We start from the raw sequence: 20,419 nt of genomic DNA on the forward strand, positions 1-20,419 counted from the left end.
TCACCAGATCGAAACCTTCTAACAAAAATAAGTTTTCTTTTTCAACAACCTAGCCGGCCGAACAATTTGGGACATTCATCCAACAAGAAGAGGGGCAAATGCAAAGTGTTATCAAAGTTTTAGATAGTTGAAAATGGTGTTTTCACGTGAAATTCAATATTTTTTTTCCTGTTTTCAGATTCATCTCGAGGTTTTAATCTGAGCACGGATGACGAAGTGGAATATTATACTTCCGGGCTTGACACGTAAGTTACTTATCAAATCATGGGTGACTAATTGAGAGCGTCTGCGAAAGTTTTCGAAAAGTATTCTTGAGGAGAGACTGGAATAGAGGGGAGGGGGGTGCGGGGAGGTACCCATACATGAGGACGAGCATGGCTCGTCAGAGTGGATTTAAGTGAAACCTCAATGAATAAGCAAACGGTCATAATATTATAGAGGCAGAATAATTGTAATTGAAAAACGGCTGTTTCCATAAATGTTGCAGTGCAGTGAAGTCTATCTACGCCCGCGCCATGAAACCTTGGCTGTACGTTGATGCCCTGTACAAGCTTTCATCCACTGGTAGGAAAATCACGAACCATTTTGGTGGCATGCAAAGGAAGTTCTTCGAATTGGTAAGCTAAGACACTCAATCTTCAAAAAATATACCGATCGCTGCGTGTAAGCGCATCATTGCGAAAAACCTCAGTCGTCCACTTTTGAGAGGAACTTCTTGTTAATTACGATTTAGTTTAATGATTTAGTTGGATCAAAGTTAATGCTACTTGACCTTGATTATTATTTGACGTTGTTAAATTTTTAAGCGCATTGGGAACCGAGGAGTGTATGAATTTTGGAAATTACAGGAAACAAGAGGTATGCCTAAGATTTGAAAATGTGATCATTCAAGAGAGTAACTATTACTATGTGAGTTCATTGTTTGTGTAACATGAGAATAAACGTGAAAAATTAGAGATTTTAGTAGTAATCATTTTTTGTTACAATGTTGCAGGCAATTGAACAGCGGAAAATGATTGCAGAGAGAGAAAATTTCCAGTTAAATAACAACGAGAAATCAGGTGGGTGCATACGTAGAACTTGTTAGTTACTTGGAAAAAATACAAATGCAGGTTTGTCAAAATGAAACATTGCTAACTGAGCATTTGGACTAGATTCAGAAAATTATAATTTGGTGCATCACTCTCATGATTGTATACATCCATTTACGAAGCGTGAAGGGAGTCCGGGGTAAAGAGGGGGGAGAGGGGAGACTTCTTGTCAGAGGCATGTCCACAAATTTGAACATCTATTTAGAGTAGGCTAGGTATCTCTGAGACCTATGTGAGCAATCAGCGGTAATGTGCAGTCTCTTGGAAATGTAGTTGAGAGTTATCACCCTTAGATTACGCTAGGTATGAGCTCCAGTAAGTAGTGGGCTTTGAGTCTTTGCCAGCGACGCTAGGATGGGGGAGGATTAAGAGAAGGTCGAAGTTTGTTGCAATTATTTGTTCTCACCTTTTTGAGCACATCTTCTGAGAATATTATAAAAGTATGTATGTATGTATGTATGTATGAGCCGCTTTTACGGCGCGCTAGGGCGCTCTGCGACGCCTATTCTCCACAGGAATCTGTCATGGTAGAGATCCTCTGGAAGGTGGCATCTCTCCATCTCTTCATGGATGCCCTCTACCCACCGTTTGGCTGGACGCCCTCTCCGTCGCCTACCTGGTGGGACCCACTCCAACACCTTCTTCGGCAACCTGGTATCAGCCATTCTCTGCACATGCCCATACCATACCAATTGCTTGGTCATGATATCGTGCACAATCGTCCCCTCAACGCCCATTATCTCTCGGACACGTTCATTCCTGACACGTTCTCTCCTCGAGATTCCAGCCGATCTTCGCCAGAAATCCATCTCGGTCGCCTTGAGCATTTCTTGGGTCCGCTTCTTCAACTGCCACACTTCACTGCCATAGGTGATAATAGGCTTGACAACCGAGTTATAAATCCTCTTCTTGTTGTCTTTGGAAATCCTTTGGTCCCAAAGGATCCCATTAAGCATGGCGATGGCTTTCCTTCCTAGAAGATTACGGTCCCGAATGGCCTGATCCAGCTTCCCATCCGAAGTCAGGTTCACCCCCAGGTACTTGTATTGTTCGCAACTTTCTATATGTTGACCATCCTCCAGGACTATGCTTTGCTGAGCACCTCCAACTGACATCTTTTTTGTCTTACGGACACTAACCTCGAGGCCCCATTTGCGGTACTCCTCCACCAACTTCCGGGTCATATACTCCGCGTCATCGTGATCTTGACTTATGACTACCTGGTCGTCAGCAAAGCATAGCGTGAACAGTGTTTCTTGGTCATTTAGAGGGACGCCCATGCCGGCACACTTTCTTTTCCATTCCTTCAGAACGTGCTCTAGATATATCTTAAACAGCGTCGGTGACAGACAACATCCCTGCTTAAGCCCCTTGGTGACAAAAAAACCGTCTGAAAGCCTTCCTTGGCACTTAATTCTAGCAAAAGCCCCCCGATAAAACTGCTTGACTGCCCCAATAAGTCCTTTACTAAAACCAGTTTCTTCTAGGACTTCCCAGAGTTTCACAAGAGGAATACTATCATAAGCCTTTTCAATATCCAAAAACACTAAATGAAGCTCCTGGCCAACAATTCTCTTCTTTTCAGTTAACTGGGTAACACAGAACAGATGATCAGCGGTAGACCGACCAGCCCTAAAACCTGCTTGCTCCTCCGCCTCGAACGGGGTCCACTCCTCTTCGATCTTCGCTTTCAACACTTTTCCATAAATTTTACTTATCGTTCCTGTCACCGCTAACCCTCTGTAGTTCCCACAGTCATCCTTCCTTCCTTTTTTATGCGACGCTGTTATCCAGGCCTCTTTCCATTCTTTCGGGATGTCATCACCGTCAATGCACTTCTGCAGCAAATCCCTGAGATGGTTAACCAACTTGCCAGTCCCACATTTAATTAACTCGGCTGGAATGTTTCCTGGCCCAGGAGCTCTTCCATTCATCAATTCCCTGATTGCTTTGACCACCTCCTCAACTCGAATTTCCATTGAGTGATCCTCGACTATATTTTCAGCATTCCCCGTTTGAAACTCTGGTCGTCCTTCCGTCAATAATTTATTAAAATGTTCGTCAAGCTGTGAGATTGTTATCGGAGATATAATGTCCCGTTTCATGTCCCTTCTTAGGCCTTTGATCAGCTTCCAGCTCTCAGCACTCTTCCTTCCCCCCAGGTATGTGTCAATCCTTGAGCAGTTGGTCATTGAGCATTGAGCATTATAAAAGTACGCGTAAAAAACATTGTCTTAAACGAACGTAACTAAATTGCGCGATGAGCCCTGTCGTCCATATAAATCACTGCTTTCCCAGGTTCATCTCTAAAAGTGTAGTTACGGTCTTATGTCACTCAAGCCCAAACCTGGCATGATGGGCTTAATTTTATAGCATCTTGCTTTTTATATCACTACGTGCTCATACTTTTCCCCCCGAATGTAAGTCTTATTTGTATGACACCGCCATTATCAGGGTGCATGTCTACTTTAACAGGCTGGCCAAAAATCAGTACTTTTACAGTACCTTTTCGGTACAACCCAAGAAATTCAGTACCTTATCAACAGAAAAATTTAGTAGTTTTTCAATACCCTCAACTGACGAAATTCGAAAAATTCATAAATTTGAATTTCCCGCTCAAATTGCGACAAAAATGAAACAAATTCCGGACTTTCTTGCCAAATTTTCACACATTTAGTACTTCCGGACCGCCCTTGAAAAATCAGTACTGTTTCCGGACGTGTAGACACGCTGATTATATGCTTTTTTTTTCTTTCAGCCAAAAAAGATGAAACATTCTTAGATCACATGCTAAAGCTGCAAGAAGAAGGAAAGCTAGATGACAGAGAAATGGAAGCCGAACTGACTTTGTTGAATGCTTCTGTAAGTGATTACCTATGTTTTTACAATTATTGAGAATGGTTTTTCTAATTAACTAATTAAAGGAAAACGACATTGATCTCTTTTTCTATTTTCTTGGACACAATTATATCAGTTTATGTTGAAATAAGCTCATGGGTAGAACGACGTGACAGGACTTTTTATGCTAATATCTCAGTCAACATATGCAACGCAATCAATTGGACGTATTTATGCTAAAAAGGGAACTATGTGCATAGGGTTTGCGTGTAACATAGTTCCTTTTAGCATAAATACGTCCAATTATGTTGATACTAACGCCTTGATACAACTATTCGTACTCTATGGACGCGCGTATTGCATATGGAAAAATGGAAGGCGCTCTGGTCACTCAAGTTCATGAAGCAAATGCAAATTTTTGTAGTATACTTTTTATAAAGCATCAACTCTAATAAATAAATACAAGTACAAATATGGATTAAAAGAAGGAAAAATTTGCAAGCAGAGAATTTTTGAACATTAGTACATGGAATGCGACTTCAAAATCGTGAAACAGACGTACTTCCACATACGTGAAGTTGAGTGGAACTTAGCGTATTAAAAATTATAAGGATTTATTGACGATTCTCATTCTTTAGAATTTTGTCAGGAGTGGGTACTTTATATTTGATTGGAGTAGACAGTTTTGAAAACGAAGTCGGTGAAAATGACAATGTAAAACAAGCAGGAGAGCTCCAACGCCATTGGCGTCGGAGAGCGGCTCTGGGGGCAGTTAGTTTGTAGATCAAGAATGAGGGCCTAGACACATTTTGTCATTGATGTACAATCCGACAACTGTCGATTCATGTTTTGTAACTTAGCAGATTTACGTAGCCGGTGTATAAATGTGTATTGGGCTTTGATATGGCGAATACATGGCATTATCACTTGTTGTATACTTTTAATTTTGAAAGCTCTTTGGAGGTCCGCTTCCTAAAAAATCTCTGGTTGATAAGTCGTTTAGCGAGGCTGCAAAAAATTTGCATTTTTATATCTGAAAGTGTAGGTATTGGTTTTTTGTATAATTGTTTTTTTGGATTGCTGGAAAAGTAACGCATACTTCTATAATTTAGGACTGAGTCAGGGAAATATAAGGTTCGTTAAATAGTAAATATTCCTAGTACCGTTGTGTCACTATTGTTAACGAAAAGTTTTTGCAACTTGTCAAAGAGGTTGTTGAATGATCTTCGAATAACTTTTGATGAGCTAGAGGTAATGGTTCTATCTGCAGCTCGTGGACTTCTGTACGATATTGTCCAGAATCATCTAAATTTTCAAAAAGTGTCCGCTTGTTCGATACCCAATTTGCTCATTCATGCATACAAGGAGAAGCGCATGAAAGCTTTAGCAGACATTTTGGAGATGAATCAAGAATTAGATGAAGAATTTATGACTTAAATCACGGCACCTTAATCACGGGATGACCTTAATTACGGCAACTATTTATTGTCCATGAGATGCAGATGGTTCCATTTCCCTAGCTCATCAAAAGGTATTCGAAGATCAATTTCATCAGCCACCCGTACGAACCACGTTTCTAGTGACCCGTACTTGCTTCGCACGTATGAAACATACAATCAGAGAAAACAGAATTCATCTTACAATAATCAATAATCAGTAGGACATGAATCGTTGCGATGTATAATACGACATTATAATGCGGCATTACTATTGTAATTCATTTTAATGGTTAGGGGCATTATAAATCATTATTGCCACGTCGGAATGAAATGTTGTAGACTGAATTGAAAAGCATGTTGGCAAAATTTATTATAAAAATAGTATAACATGTAGGTACATAACATAAAGCACTGAAAAAAATGAGTTAGCGTCAGATGACTAAAAATGGTTTCTATACACTAACTCAAATTGTGTGATTTGGACACACATGATTTTTGGTTTCTGTACACTAACCACTATTAGTGCTGGAAACTAATTCCGCTACTCTAATTCGCATTCGGTAGGGTTGGGTCAACCTAACCTCAAAACTGAGAGAGGAGAAAACGGCTTAGCGAATGATAACTGGACAATACTTTCAGGAAAAGAAGATTTCTTAAAAGATGAGAGGTAAAAATCAACTGACCGGTTCCAAATGAACGACAGAGGAAAGGAATATCCCATAGGTATGTGCAAGTAGACAGAATTATCCTTTAGAGAGACACACACTCACACATGAAACGGTAGCGAATGTTCACACTGAATAAACATATCTCGTCCGAACACTTGAGATATTCTTTTGAAATTACGGGAGAACACGAACTATAGAAGTAAGCAGTAAGTTCACAGATTTTCGTAAAATATAAACTGAACGCGGAACGCTTTAATCGCAATTTAATACAGAAGATTGACGACTCCAACGAATATCATGCTTGTTTACGTTTTGAATCGAACAGACGATTTCTAACCTTAACAGGTTTATTTATGTTGCTTTCGAACGTTTTCAAGAAAGAGAGGACACTATAAATCATACCGGGAGTATTTACATTGTCAAACGAGCCCGAAATTTCACATTTTAATTGATTTTCACGAGCTGACGCGATTGAGGCTGTTGTACCGACGCCACTTTTTCGAAACTAAATAAATGTAACGGACAATGTGGCAGTTAGCGTTGAGGGCGAATTAGTTTGACCCGAAGGTGAATTTGTCTTACCACAGCGCTAATTTTACAGCTAGTGCTGTTTTCCAATTCTGGTTCGCGCTCTAGTAAAGTCAAGTCAGCGTATGAAGCGAATTGATTGGTGCTTCAGTACAATAAATTAGTTCTGAAGCCTAATTTTGATTCTACTTGGCGAGAACTTACCAAATTAGTTCTCAACGCTAACTACTTTTTTTTCAGTGTACAAATTAAATGATTAGAGCGTGTATATTTCATTACATTATAGGTATACTAGCAACCAACCCGTGCTTCGCACGGTGATAAACCGTCATTAATGAAATTACACCATGTTATAACAATAACTTTTGTATTAATATATTTTACTATACCTATTATGCCCATATTTATATTTTTTAATATAATTATTCAGAAGCTACAAAATATTTTTACATATGGGGGCTGTTGTTGTACCCATCAGCAAAAACAAAAAACATGTTTGCGAGTATCAATTTTGTAAATATGGTAGTAATTTATAGACCCAGCAGTCTTGAAATTAAAAAATAAATAACTGCTGTAAGAAGATGTATTTATTAATTTTTGATAATTTTATCGAAAATGATTATCCGAAAAATAATTTCGGACTTTTAAATGTAAAGTGCTAGTATTGTGATGCCTTGCATTTCAAAAAAGAGGAGGTGAACGGCCATTTTAACAGATGTTGTCATAATGGTCTTCTCAGACTTGCCGAGCCTGGAATCAAAGACCAACTTCGAGACCTCTTTTCCAAACCCATTTTCATGACCAACATTTTGAGGTACATCAGTTGTATGGCTTCTGCATCTCTGTCTGCTTCCAAAGCCTATATAATTTTGAACAAATCTTCTGCTATCGAATACGAAAAATCATGGAGAATTTAAGTTTTATGTTGACCAGCTTCTCGAAAGAAAAATAAAATTTCAAAGGAAGTCTGCAACGTCGCAAATGGAGAAACGTCGTCTCTCATTTGCCCAAAAAATATGTATGTATAAAATTGAAGGCATTATGACTGGCCCCTCTCAACTTATATTCGTATGTAACGATAAACAATGGGACGCGTTTGCTACGGCGCCTTGATACAACTAATACAACCTCGACGGATTAGTCCAGTCAATCTAGCATTTTTCTGGGAAAATCTATATATAGAAGGTTTTTTTGCGGAAACATGTTGCATTAGGCTACCAGAACAACATATCAAAAGTTTACCAAAATCGGCCGTCCGCTAAGGCCGCCATCTTGAAAAAAGGGGGGGCGGGGGGCCAAAATACGCCGCCGGCGACCGGTTTTTAGCTTATATCTTGAAAAATATCGATCCTACGGAAAAATGTCACTGAACCTTTTAAAAAGATCATAAAATTTCCTATTAGAAACACTATACATTTATCAAGTTGCGACTTCTGGTTCGTGAGATATGGCGGTAGTTTCCTGCGGCTAGGAAAGTCAAATCTTGCGAGAAATCACGTTTTTTCAACAAAATCTGTAATTATCTTAAAAACGGCGAGTCTGAGGCAAAAAAGTGTTCTCACCGGAATGAAAGAGCATGAAATTTCCATGCTAAAAATGCTTATGAATTCACTAGGGGGTCCGCCCCCGGAGCGCTATGCGGTCCGAACCAACGGCGGCTACTACGCGGTGAGGCTCGGCTTGGCCGCGCCATGCATTGTTGCGGTCCAAGATGAAACGGCTTCACTTTTTTGGTAGATTTACCGCGAGGGTAAGTCATATTATCCATTTAAATATGTGCTAATTTCCTTTCATCATGAACCCCCCCCCCCCTCCCCCTTTAGGTCATGCATGTTGTATAGTTAACAAATGTCAACGGTCGCGCTTGAAGATAATGTTATTATTTTATGCTTTCTTATTCAAATTAAATTTGTCAAACAAATCCTCTTTTTTCAAAGTAACTAAAAGGAAATGAATTAATACAAAATATAGAAAGAGGGAGTTTAAATTCATCCTCTGCTTCCTCTTCGATCAGTGTTTCTGCTTGATTGCTGCATCCCAAGCCGGAACAATGTAGACAAATGTCACTGCATGGTAGACCAGCTCTCTTACAAGAGCAGCGGTTACTACAGCCTTTCGAACATGTACATGAGATGATTTGTAAAAGTTCTTGGGGGGGGGGGGGGGTCAGGCGGGTTGAGCATAGGCACAAGGAGAAGCCTGAGTTCCGAAGATTTCCACCCCCATTCTTTGGGATTCCGTTTTCTTCCTCTCCAGAGTTGAACTTGATAATATACACGTAAGAAGTGTTGTTTGCACGCATCTGAAGTTGGAGGCAACGTTTGCAGTTTCACCTCAGTTTTTGCCTTGCCAAAGCACGATTAAAACATTGAAATCTGCATTTGTTCAAAGCAGTAACTGATTTTTCAGCACCATACAGCAAAAGAACGAGTTGCTCACCCGCTTGACAAAGCTCATCTTGAGTGCAGTCGGTTTCATCAAATTTCTCAGCAATACAAGAGACTTCGCCACATTTTTCCAACAGTTTAATAAATTTGCCTTTGCCCTTGCCACGAAATGCTGAAGTAGTATCACATCCACTGACGACATGGATAAACAGAATGCTCTTCTTCAAATTTACATTCGATGTTCGCAATTGATTTGAGCTAAAAATTTGGGCTGCATATTTGCCCTTACCTGGTTTGAGTAATAGGACGTCGCTTGATGCAGGCGTCAAAGCTATCATTAGAACAAGGAGGTCAATGTCTTCACCAACGATTAGAGTACCTATATTGAGAGAGTATGGCCACCGGTGTTACCACCTCTGATTGGCTGAGCCATCTTAGGCTGAATGGAGCCCTTAGGACCCAAAAATGGCGGACGCCATAAATTAATGTGATGCAAAATGACTCAAATTGTAGTTTTCTTTGCTTATCGTAACGAGAAATTTACCCAAATGCACTATTGCGATTCTTTACATATTTTTAAGGCTAATCGTGTGCAATTTTTGAGAAAAATTATCTTAGATGTAGTAAGGTTGGCAGCAAGTGCGGTTGGTGAAAACCGTCAAAAGTTGGCAATGACCCCCCTCCTATCCACAAAAACCAAAACAAAGCACCGCCATTTTTGGGTCCTAAAAGTCTCTCCATGGGGCCCAGTGGCCATACTCTCTCAATATAGGTACTCTACCAACGATAACAACTTGTTTCTTCGTTCCTCTCGGCAGACTGAGAGCTTCATTTACGATGAGAGTATCCGCATCGTCCTCTGCTTGAGATACTTTAACTTGACTCCCTGTAGTAAAGTGTTTCGATAGCAAGCAAATCAAACGCGCCTCATTCTTTTCATTATAGATAGAAGCAAGTCCTTGGCCACGGATAGAGGAGTGTCCTCACAAAAAATTAAGGCAGGACATTTCTTAAAGCTATAACGTCGTCACCTTTCAACGCTTTTTGTAGAATCTGTTGCGCTTTTTGTTCGTATCCATCAAAAACAATTGAACCTTCAAGACCATCATGCTTTTCAACACATAGGTATTAATAAACGATTCCACCGCTTAAGGTAATAAACGAAGAAATGCTTGTCTTATTCCTATTTCTATATTTTGTATTAATTCATTTCCTTTTAGTTACTTTGAAAAAAGAGGATTTTGTTGACAAATTTAATTTGAATAAGAAAGCATAAAATAATAACATTATCTTCAAGCGCGACCGTTGACATTTGTTAACTATACAACATGCATGACCTAAAGGGGGAGGGGGGGGGGGGTTCATGATGAAAGGAAATTAGCACATATTTAAATGGATAATATGACTTACCCTCGCGGTAAATCTACCAAAAAAGTGAAGCCGTTTCATCTTGGACCGCAACAATGCATGGCGCGGCCAAGCCGAGCCTCACCGCGTAGTAGCCGCCGTTGGTTCGGACCGCATAGCGCTCCGGGGGCGGACCCCCTAGTGAATTCATAAGCATTTTTAGCATGGAAATTTCATGCTCTTTCATTCCGGTGAGAACACTTTTTTGCCTCAGACTCGCCGTTTTTAAGATAATTACAGATTTTGTTGAAAAAACGTGATTTCTCGCAAGATTTGACTTTCCTAGCCGCAGGAAACTACCGCCATATCTCACGAACCAGAAGTCGCAACTTGATAAATGTATAGTGTTTCTAATAGGAAATTTTATGATCTTTTTAAAAGGTTCAGTGACATTTTTCCGTAGGATCGATATTTTTCAAGATATAAGCTAAAAACCGGTCGCCGGCGGCGTATTTTGGCCCCCCGCCCCCCCTTTTTTCAAGATGGCGGCCTTAGCGGACGGCCGATTTTGGTAAACTTTTGATATGTTGTTCTGGTAGCCTAATGCAACATGTTTCCGCAAAAAAACCTTCTATATATGGATTTTCCCAGATGACCCTTATTTAGAGCTAAATTGACTGGACTAGATGTCCGTATTGCGTACAGAAAATTGAAGGCATTTTGACCCCCTGCTCATACTACCTGCGGGTCGATTGTTGGATCGTTATCGAATGGACTTGATCGATAAATCGACAAACGCGTTGGTCGGCGGTGACGGGGACTTGATGCATTTTTTTCTACTTGATGGATTTCCGTATCGCACCGACTGAAGAGCGAAACCACGTATCTCCATTGCGGTGTTTCAAAATTTCCGTCCTTAATTCATCTCTTCCATGAGAAACAATCCATATTTACGACTTTAAATTATGAACCAAATCTTCTGCTATCGAATACGAAAAATCACGGAAAATTTAAGTTTTATGTTGACCAGCTTCTCGAAAGAGAAATACAATTTCAAAGGAAGTCTGCAACGTCGCAAATGGAGAAACGTCGTCTCTCATTTTGCCCAAAAATATGTATGTATAAAATTGAAGGCATTATGACTGGCCCCTCTCAACTTATATTCGTATGTAACGATAGACAATGGGACGCGTTTGCTACGGCGCCTTGATACAACTACACAACCTCGACGGATGTCCGTATTGCGTTCAAAAAATTGAAGGCGTTTTGCCCCCCTGCTCATACTACCTGTAGTTGATTCGATCGACAAACGCGTTGGTCGGCGGTGACGGGGACTTGATGCATTTTTTTAAACTTGATGGATGTCCGTATCGCACCGACTGAAGTGCGAAACCACGTATCTCCATTGCGGTGTTTCAAAATTTCCGTCCTTAATTCATCTCTTCCATGAGAAACAATCCATATTTACGACTTTAAATTTTGAACCAAATCTTCTGCTAATAAATTAAGAGCAAATGACAATGTGGGAGACCACGCTTTAGCAATTCAATTACATAAACATGTGCAACAACTCTACCCAGAACATTTTCTTTTAATACATCTCTTAGTAATTGATCCAATTTGCAATGAAAAACTCGTGAAACTAAATCTGGACGATCTCCAGCAGTTTCTTTTGGCGCTAAAGCAACGGTTATTTCCGACCATTTCGGGTTACACGTCATTGTCAAAAAAATGTCTGGTCTGCCATACACGCAGACAATTGCCATGGCATCTTGATATCTTTGAATAAGATTACGGGGGCTGCCTTCAAAAGAAGATGGTAAAACTACAATTCTTCCAACATTCATATTATCGAGTCGTGCTTTATTCAGAACAAAATCTTGCAACCCAGCATACTGTTCAACTCTGAGTTCGGACTGATGCTCTCTAATATAATGAAGCCTCTCACCTTCGACACGAACATATAAATCTACAATATATTGTTGAAATAATTTCTTTGATTGGTGAATATGGGAAAATGCTGTTCTAATGGCAAGCCTGTAACACGCGAATTGTAGCATGGTTACATGTTTGTGATTTGGCTGCTTGCGTGGTCCATTATGCTCCATTTTAGGATCCCAGCCTGGTTCGCCATGAGGATATAGAGCAAAGGATAAATCATTGGATCACAATGAGGACTTAATACAGATATTTGGTTGGCAGAAGATTTTGTTCAAAATTATATGAGCTTTGGAAGCAGACAGAGATGCAAAAGCCATACAACTGTTGTACCTCAAAATGTTAGTCATGAAGATGGGTTTGGAGAACAGGTCTCGAAGTTGGTCATTGATTCCAGGCTCGGCAAGTCTGAGAAGACCATTATGACAACATCTGTTAAAATGGCCGTTCACCTCCTCTTTTTTGAAATGCAACGCATCACAATACTGGCACTTCACATTTAAAAGTCCGAAATTATTTTCCGGATAATCATTTTCGATAAAATTATCAGTGCTCTGCCGAAATGGATTGAGGTTATTTCCCTGTTCACCCCTACGTCGTACATTATCCATCTCACTGAGATAGCCGTCATGTCGCACTTTGCGTCGCGCGGATAAATTGCGAGAAACATTGCCACGCTTCGCCGGACGCCCACGTTTTCGACTCCGATCCATTCCCACTATTAAAACGAATACGCACACTTTACTAAAAATTCGGGATTCTTCATACACGACAAATATTAACAAAATTCAAAAGACGACGCGCATTGTACAAAAAAATCGGAATTCTTCATAAACGACGAATATCTATGACGACGAACGCCTCGGGCAGCCGAGTCATCAGCTGACCGAGAACGAACAGCACGGGGAAAACGAAAAACCGCGCAACTCCCAGCGGGACGAACGGGATAAGCGATCTTTCGGGGGGCGCGGGGCCCGACGCGCGATCCCCGCATTTTTCCCGACCCCGCGGGACCCGCCGGCACCACCGACACCCGTATGGGCACGACGGTCGCGGCGCAATTTCGAAACAGAAATCGGGCTTACGGAATTATATATTAGGAGGATTACAGATTTCGTGATTGCGGCAACACTGCTCCGGTTCGGAATCTCCAAAATTAGACAGAAAAAACAGCTGATCGAGACGCAATAAAAGAAGGGAAACCACGACGACCAAACGACGACGATCCATCGCGGAACACCGCTCTAACACACGGGTCACCCTTTTTTAGCGTGTTTTCAACCCTTAGAATCAAAATTTCGAAAATCGGACGACGAATTGCACCCCTTCAGCACGAACCGCACATGCGTACAAAGTTTCAAGGAAATCCGCCTTCGGGAAGTCGCTGAAACATTGGGTACAAAATTGGGGCCTCTCCTTTATAGTTTTAGAAGATTACAATCATTTTTGTCATTGTTGGAAATTTTGATAGTTTGAAATTTGATAGTTGATAGTTGATAACTGATCTACCGGAAGTACATTTCCGAAACATTGAACTTTGTGAAGAAAATGATCGTGCAAAGCGCCTGCAAAACTGTAGCTGATCTACCGGAAGTACATTTCCGAAACATTGAACTTTGTGAAGAAAATGATCGTGCAAAGCGCCTGCAAAACTGTAGACATACTCCAAGCATAGCGCCGTCTCCCCTATTTTTAGTCTCGCGTTCGGTTTTTGACCTGCGAATCTCGCTAAGCTCCGAAATGCGTATGCCTAATTGCTGCGTAATGCCACAGACTAATTGCTCCGGAGAGGAAAGTTTCCTTTCCATGGCAATTAGTTAGTGCCAAAGAGAAAAATATTTTCTCTCCACTGCTAAGACTATAATTGCTCCGAAAAGAAAAAATTTCTCTCCGGAGCAATGAGTCGTAGCAGCGAAGAGAAAATAGTTTTCTCCGTAGCACTAACTAATTCAGTTCGCAAATGCTGAAAACGGATCAACTCTTTTCAAAAACCGGTAGAAATAATTCCTCGACATGGCACAATTTAATGTAGGTGTGTACCTGTCTCAAAGGTTACAGCATTCCGAATGTATTTTCTGTTCTTTTATGTATTTTTTATCAGCTTATCGTTTTCCTCCTATTCAGATACACCCGAAACCGAGTTCCAACGAATCCATCGGCAAAAAGTCAAGGTTGCCCATTGTTGAAATAAAAAAAAAGAGAAAAAAAATTGTATATTCTTGAAACTATCACATTTCCTGGCAGGGAAAAATTGCATACTTATTCCAAGCTTTACAGTTAATTTAAAATTATTCCTATTTTTATAAAAAACAAAGTTGCAGGTTTGTACTTACGATAAGTCACGTGACTTTGATTTTATCTTCTTTTTAGGCTTTGAGTTCGACTGATGTGTTTCAAGATTTTCGATGAATGAATTTTCTGCTTCATTTACTGGATGCGTAATATCAGAATCATTGTTCGATATATCATTTGCAACGTTCACCCTGTGTAGAGGAAAATATAAGATCGGTTGTTTTAAAAATAAATTGGAATTCTACTACATGTATGCCACTTGGGTTGAACAAAATTCTAAAAAGTTTTTTTTTAACTATGAGCGCAAAGTTTGACATCGACGAAAATTGGCCAAAGTGACACTCTTACATCCCTAATGAACATACTTGAAGGAATTTTTTGTCCTCCGAAAGGATCGGTTACAATAGCGCGTTGAATGCTGAAAAACCCGCATTTTTCGCCAAAATTGGCCTTCAGACCCATGTTTAGGCCAGTGGTAGACCCCAAAATAGATCGGAAATGACCAAACCATTATGCATTCCGTAAAATATAGACCTTCAATGACCAAAAAAACGCAGAGTTGAGGAATTTCAGGGTAGGCCCAAAAAAGGCCCTTAACGATACCCCTCCTTTGTCAATTTGCAGTATTAACAGTTGGAAAGCAGCCAATAGATAATTAAGATGCTTAAACCACAATTTAAGGGGCACCTACAGCCGCATAGTAAACATAATAGTAAACTTAATAATACTCACGTCTGTAAAAAAACAAATATGCATAATGAGATTTTGGAAAGTGTAATTTTGTTTCACAAGACTAATGCTCAAACTACAACATTTTAAGTGGTGAAATTTTGTTAATTTGCAGTATTGCCAGTTGGAAAGCCGCCAATGGGCAATTAAGATGATCAAACCACCTTCTGAGGAACATCTAAAGTCACACAATAAACTTGATAACAACGCAAGGTTGCAACTAGAATAGAATTAACTGAAATTTTTACTTACAGTGCATAGGTTTCACTCGATTCTATTTTCTTTTCCTTCTTTGGCTCGGCGTCATACGATTGTGCAGATGTTTCAATGCATATAGTATTGTTTTGGATCGGGGTGGATTCATCAAAACCAGGAATGTTTCTGCATTTGGTTATAGCTGTATCTCTGAAACAAGCAAAAAATGGAGAGTTTCTTAGGTAGATTAATAAAGCTTCTGCTAAAATTTTTTTATTGGTTGCCATATTATGACAAGAAAATTAAACAATTGGTTATAAGGTGAAACAACAATAGCCATGAACTGAAATAATAAATGCAAAGCATTGCAAACTTGTTACTTATTATCATCGCATTAAGAGTTGGCAAACAAATTTTCTGATAGTAAAATGATACATTATCATCCAGTTACTTCCCAGGACATTGAAAAACAAATTACAGTTCAAGAAGACCACACAACTTCTGGTTACTAACAAATTAAGCCACCACTAAATATTAGGTATTCAAAGTATTAACTCCTAAAATGGTCTTATCAAACGTATAGATGTCCAAAACATTCCTCAATTTTGCATATCAACTAACACTTACATATTGAGTAAAAGCAGATTTCTTACCTCTGAATTATTCTTTGACTGCGTCGACTCATTACCTGAAATGAAAATTAAAACAGCATTATATTTTCTACATTTTTTAAGTCAACTCAAAAACTAAATTTTTGAAATTCTATAAATACATTGAGGCTTTAAAAATAAAAAAGAAGAGCAAGACACTAGTGAGGAACTCTTGAACTATAGGTTAATGAGCTATAGATTGTGCATAGAAATTGCCAGTCTAAAGTTTCAAGAATGAGAAAATAATCAGCCCATGAGTGGGTCCAGAATGAGGGAGAAGGAAAAGTTGAAATAATTTTACTGGAAGGAGGGATAAATGAGGTACTCACCGAATTTATTCGTACAGAACATTCAAAAATCCCGTGAAAAAACAGCTCACAAATAAAAGCAAATTGCCATAGAAACTTCTTCACGAAATCACACACACAACGAAGAACGAGGCGCTACAGACGAGTCCGTCCAGGACAAGTTAAAAAATTCCCATGAGCCGAGTGCCGTAGGTTAAGGGCCCGTTCGCCAAAACTAATCGGAACTGTATGAATGAATTGCTCCTTTTAAAAATCAAAACAATATCGAATTGCGATATATTACACAGTTAAGATAGGGCTATGTCCTGTCGTAAGCGGCGACATACAGTCGATATCATTTCAATAATCGCCCCAATGGCCACGATAGTTGTTAGACGTTTACGGTTTCCCTGGTAACCTTTGTTTGCTATCAGCTGATATCAAGTAATATGACTAGGAAGCTCCAACCCAGTGGTTAAAGCTTCCTTAACCGCGAAAACTTTAAAATTCAAATTTTCAAATTTTGAACGTAAAGTACATTTTTTCCATCACGAGATAAAAGCACAAACAAGTTTTGAATTGTTGACTGTATCACCATGATTCCAAAAATACAATACACAACATAGCATTGACTAACAATAAAACAGTATGCAATAAAATAAAGTCATGACAAGGAACATAGCCGAAAATGGCGCCGATTCCCATCAACCAACGCGCGGTCTCTACAATGTAACATGCTGCATTGATACTCCCCAGCTGGGACCGTCCGGAATAGCAGCTCTAGTGCAAGCACCAGAGCCGCTAATAACTGAATGATTGCTTTATAGCGCGGTGCAGAAAAGCATGATTCAATTTGATGGGGAGAAAAAAACCAATTGAGTAAAAAAGCGACGGCTACTTTTATGAGGTCATTCCAAGTTCATGGTTAATGCGTTTGGTCTTCGGTTTATGGAGCAAAAAATCAGTCAGCAGTTCGAAATTTTCCAAAGCAACCGATCGTAGAACCCAAGTCTTATCTAAGGATGAAAATTGAAATGAAGCAGTGGCGTGGCGATTTATCGATTGTTATGCCATTTAAACCTATGGAAAAGGATCGATAAACAGGGTGTTTGCAGCGAACACCTTAATAATTGATTCTTTACCATAGATTTAAGTGTCATAACAATCGATACATCGCAATTCACGCCACGCCACTGAAATGAAGCATGGGCGCGGGCTGTTATACAACGATTTTCCATATTTATGGCCTAAACAGATTTAATGGGTCGTATATTGCTTTTGGAATAGTCGTCAATTATACGTTATTTATTTATTCAAGAAGTGAGAAAAAGACACTAAAATGGTGCAAAAAATGGTGTGGACCAAGCAAAATTTTTTGCACCTTTTTTACCTATTCAAGAAGCTGAACGAATTTACTGAGCACTTACTTCAATAAGTGTTTTTACGTCGTTTGCCCACCGAGGAACTGTTAGATTTCGATTGCGCAGAGGAGTTTTTCGTTGCCGCAACTGAAATATCACTTCGCGTAATTACTTAATTTTTTAACATAACAAGTATTTTCCTCGCCTCAGTCAGTTTAATGACCCTTTTCTCCTAGTGATAAAGAATTTCGGCCAATTTTGCCCACCGGTGAGGTCTTTCTAATATTTTCAGAGGTTTTGGCTGCTCCGGAAAACTTTTTTAATTTAACTCAATTGGCAATTCTGATGAGTATGGCAACGAAGTAACGATACATTCAGGATCAGAAAAGTTGATTTCAATTTCTCAGGAAAACTGTTTCCTTGTTTTCTTTTCGTTCTGGTGAGAAAAATACCCATAGATGTGCGTGTGGGAAGCAACCTATATCGCACCTAGTGCAATGGACCACAGGACAAGGTACAAAATACAAATGAGGACCATGCCGGAAGAAGGGCGTATCTCGAGATACGCCCTTTTTTCAACATTCTGCTTTTCTGATTCTACGTCGAATAGTGAGAGTATCCTCCAAGTTTGAGAAAAATCTGTCGATTTGTTACGTGAATAATTGACCTGTAAAGTACACCGAAGATACGCCCTTCTTCCGGCCAACGAACTTTCTCCTCTTATTTACACATTTTGCCTTCCGTGATATGGATTTTTACCTGTTTTCTGGTGAAAGAAGTGTCACTTCCATTTTGTTCTCATTAGAAGGAATAGTTTTAGCCGAATAGAATGATTATTTATTCATTTTTATTTACTGTACATCACAGAACGTGAAATGTGAGAGTTACGATTTATTGCACATATTACATTAGTAATGTTAATGCAGTCCGAAGCTTTAAGTTTCGGAGTTGTTCGGAGTTGCAAGTTTATAAACAAATTCTCGTGACTCTATGTATGTTTGATGTAAGATACACAAGTACGCGATAGTGAAATCTCCCAAATGGCTGCTGTGATGACGCGCCGCAGCGTGGAACTTCCTACATATATCAGCCACCTTACTCGCAGGCGCGAACGTATACTTCTCGAGAATATTACGAAAAATATTGCAGAAACTTTGCAACATCGGACAGATCTTAAGTTTTTTAATCAATAAAAGTGGAAATCTGTCGCATGAACAACTACAGAATATTCAACATGGGTTTTTGGCGCGTATACGTAGTATACCGCCTTTGCGATCGTTTCGAACCCTGCTCGATACAATAACCGAGTCCCTTAGTTCCTTACCGAAAAGTGACTACCGCGAACTTCTGAGATTTTCCAAAGCGTGTAAAAAGTTTATTTGTCCATCAATAATTATGATTTAAAGTTGTTTCTCATTCTGGGGGTCGCTAGTTTATGTGCAGTGAATACCAAGAGTCTACGTTACTTGGTTTTTTTTAAAAAAGCTTAAGAATGCGACGCGCTGATTTAAAATATGCATATATAAGCAGAATCAAGCGAACTGATTCGAGGATGGCTGAGCAGGTCGGCACTCTCGGAATGAGAATTTAACTCCTCCGTTTTGTTCAAAACGTTGCTTTGACAGATCTGTAACCTCGGTTATACTTTTCAAAAGTTGGTACCTGTTGAAGCATATGCTATGCTAAATGGTCTCCGTGGCGACCACTTTTTCTCTTCATCTTAACCTAACATATATGAAAAAAGAAGTCCTGCTTGTATGATTCTTCCAGTCATAATTTATCCTTAAAAAGGTATTATTAATAAAAATGTGTTGATTTATCTATAATATTGTTGACCTTTTTTCTGAGCTCAACAAAGTGGTGACCCCGACGTGATTCTTTTCTCAAAATCTTACGCCCAATTAATTACTTACGCTTCATTAACCATTTCACCGTCACGCTAGGATTCGTCCAATTTTCAAAAAAAATTGTTTCGCGAGTTTTTAGCAATTTTTTCCTTACTCTCCGATAAAACACGAATTAAAAGAGGTCTCATTCATAAAAATCGGCCAAATAGAAGAGAAGTTACAGTATTCGAAATCCGAAGAAATCAACAAAACTTCTCCAAACAAAAAATAAAATGAAGGGGGAAAAAAGAAATGTATAAATTACAATTTAATATGATTGACCTCAGAATGTGACAAGCAATTCAATTATAAAAAGGAGAAAAAATTGAGTGAAATTACAAAAAATTAGCCTCTTGCAAGGGGCTTTCTTGTATGAGTTTTGACCTGAAGACAAGTAAATCCCGTTATATTATTAAAACGAAATTGACTCCATAGTCCAATGCCTTAGTTTCTTGAATACGATTATTTTAAGCACTCGAAAATTTATACCAGCAATTTTACCCATTGGGTGATTTCCTGAGAGCTCATAATATCACGAATTTCTCATAGAGCCCTTCAAAAATGGCTTGCTTTTTGGGCAGCCGATTCGGCCATCAAACCGGGGTCTAAATGGAAGCTGATAATAACACAAAGCTCTGAGAAAAATGTTGAGATGAGTATAGGAACGGTTTGTAAATTACGAGGAGAGGCGGGCATTCTGTTCAGCATATATCGATACATAAGTATTTCCACACGTAGAATTTAATTTTCACGTCAGGGAGTCGACATATTTTGATTTTTTCG

General features: G+C 39.3%; 2 protein-coding genes across 3 annotated transcripts in view; one reads left to right on the top strand and one right to left on the bottom strand.

The window, feature by feature from the left end:
• Positions 1-20,419, top strand: part of LOC109043126 (cytochrome P450 4C1) — a 55,288-nt gene that overhangs the window by 26,568 nt on the left and 8,301 nt on the right. For both annotated transcript variants that reach the window (XM_072303849.1, XM_019060213.2), the window contains exons 6-9: positions 179-245; positions 488-617; positions 995-1,061; positions 3,850-3,953. In XM_072303849.1, coding sequence (XP_072159950.1) covers positions 179-245; positions 488-617; positions 995-1,061; positions 3,850-3,953 — 368 coding nt within the window. The remainder of the gene's footprint in view (positions 1-178; positions 246-487; positions 618-994; positions 1,062-3,849; positions 3,954-20,419) is intronic.
• On the bottom strand, positions 13,829-17,196 carry LOC140225319 (uncharacterized). The gene is made up of 4 exons (XM_072303827.1): positions 16,432-17,196; positions 16,106-16,140; positions 15,510-15,662; positions 13,829-14,719 (listed from the first exon to the last, which is right to left on the bottom strand). The coding sequence occupies exons 2-4, from the start codon at positions 16,135-16,137 to the stop codon at positions 14,566-14,568; spliced, it is 339 nt and encodes a 112-aa protein (XP_072159928.1). The 5' UTR covers positions 16,138-16,140; positions 16,432-17,196; the 3' UTR covers positions 13,829-14,565.

This window comes from Bemisia tabaci, chromosome 1 (genome assembly GCF_918797505.1).
Source record: "Bemisia tabaci chromosome 1, PGI_BMITA_v3".
NCBI classification, from domain to species: domain Eukaryota; kingdom Metazoa; phylum Arthropoda; class Insecta; order Hemiptera; family Aleyrodidae; genus Bemisia; species Bemisia tabaci.

Coding starts and splice junctions, on each gene's coding strand:
- LOC140225319 (XM_072303827.1), bottom strand. CDS start 16,137: ATGAGTCGACGCAGTCAAAGAATAATTCAGAG. Junction 15,663..16,105: donor AGTCAAAGAATAATTCAGAG/GTAAGAAATCTG, acceptor TGCTTGTTTCAG/AGATACAGCTATAACCAAAT. Junction 14,720..15,509: donor TCGAGTGAAACCTATGCACT/GTAAGTAAAAAT, acceptor TCCTCTACACAG/GGTGAACGTTGCAAATGATA.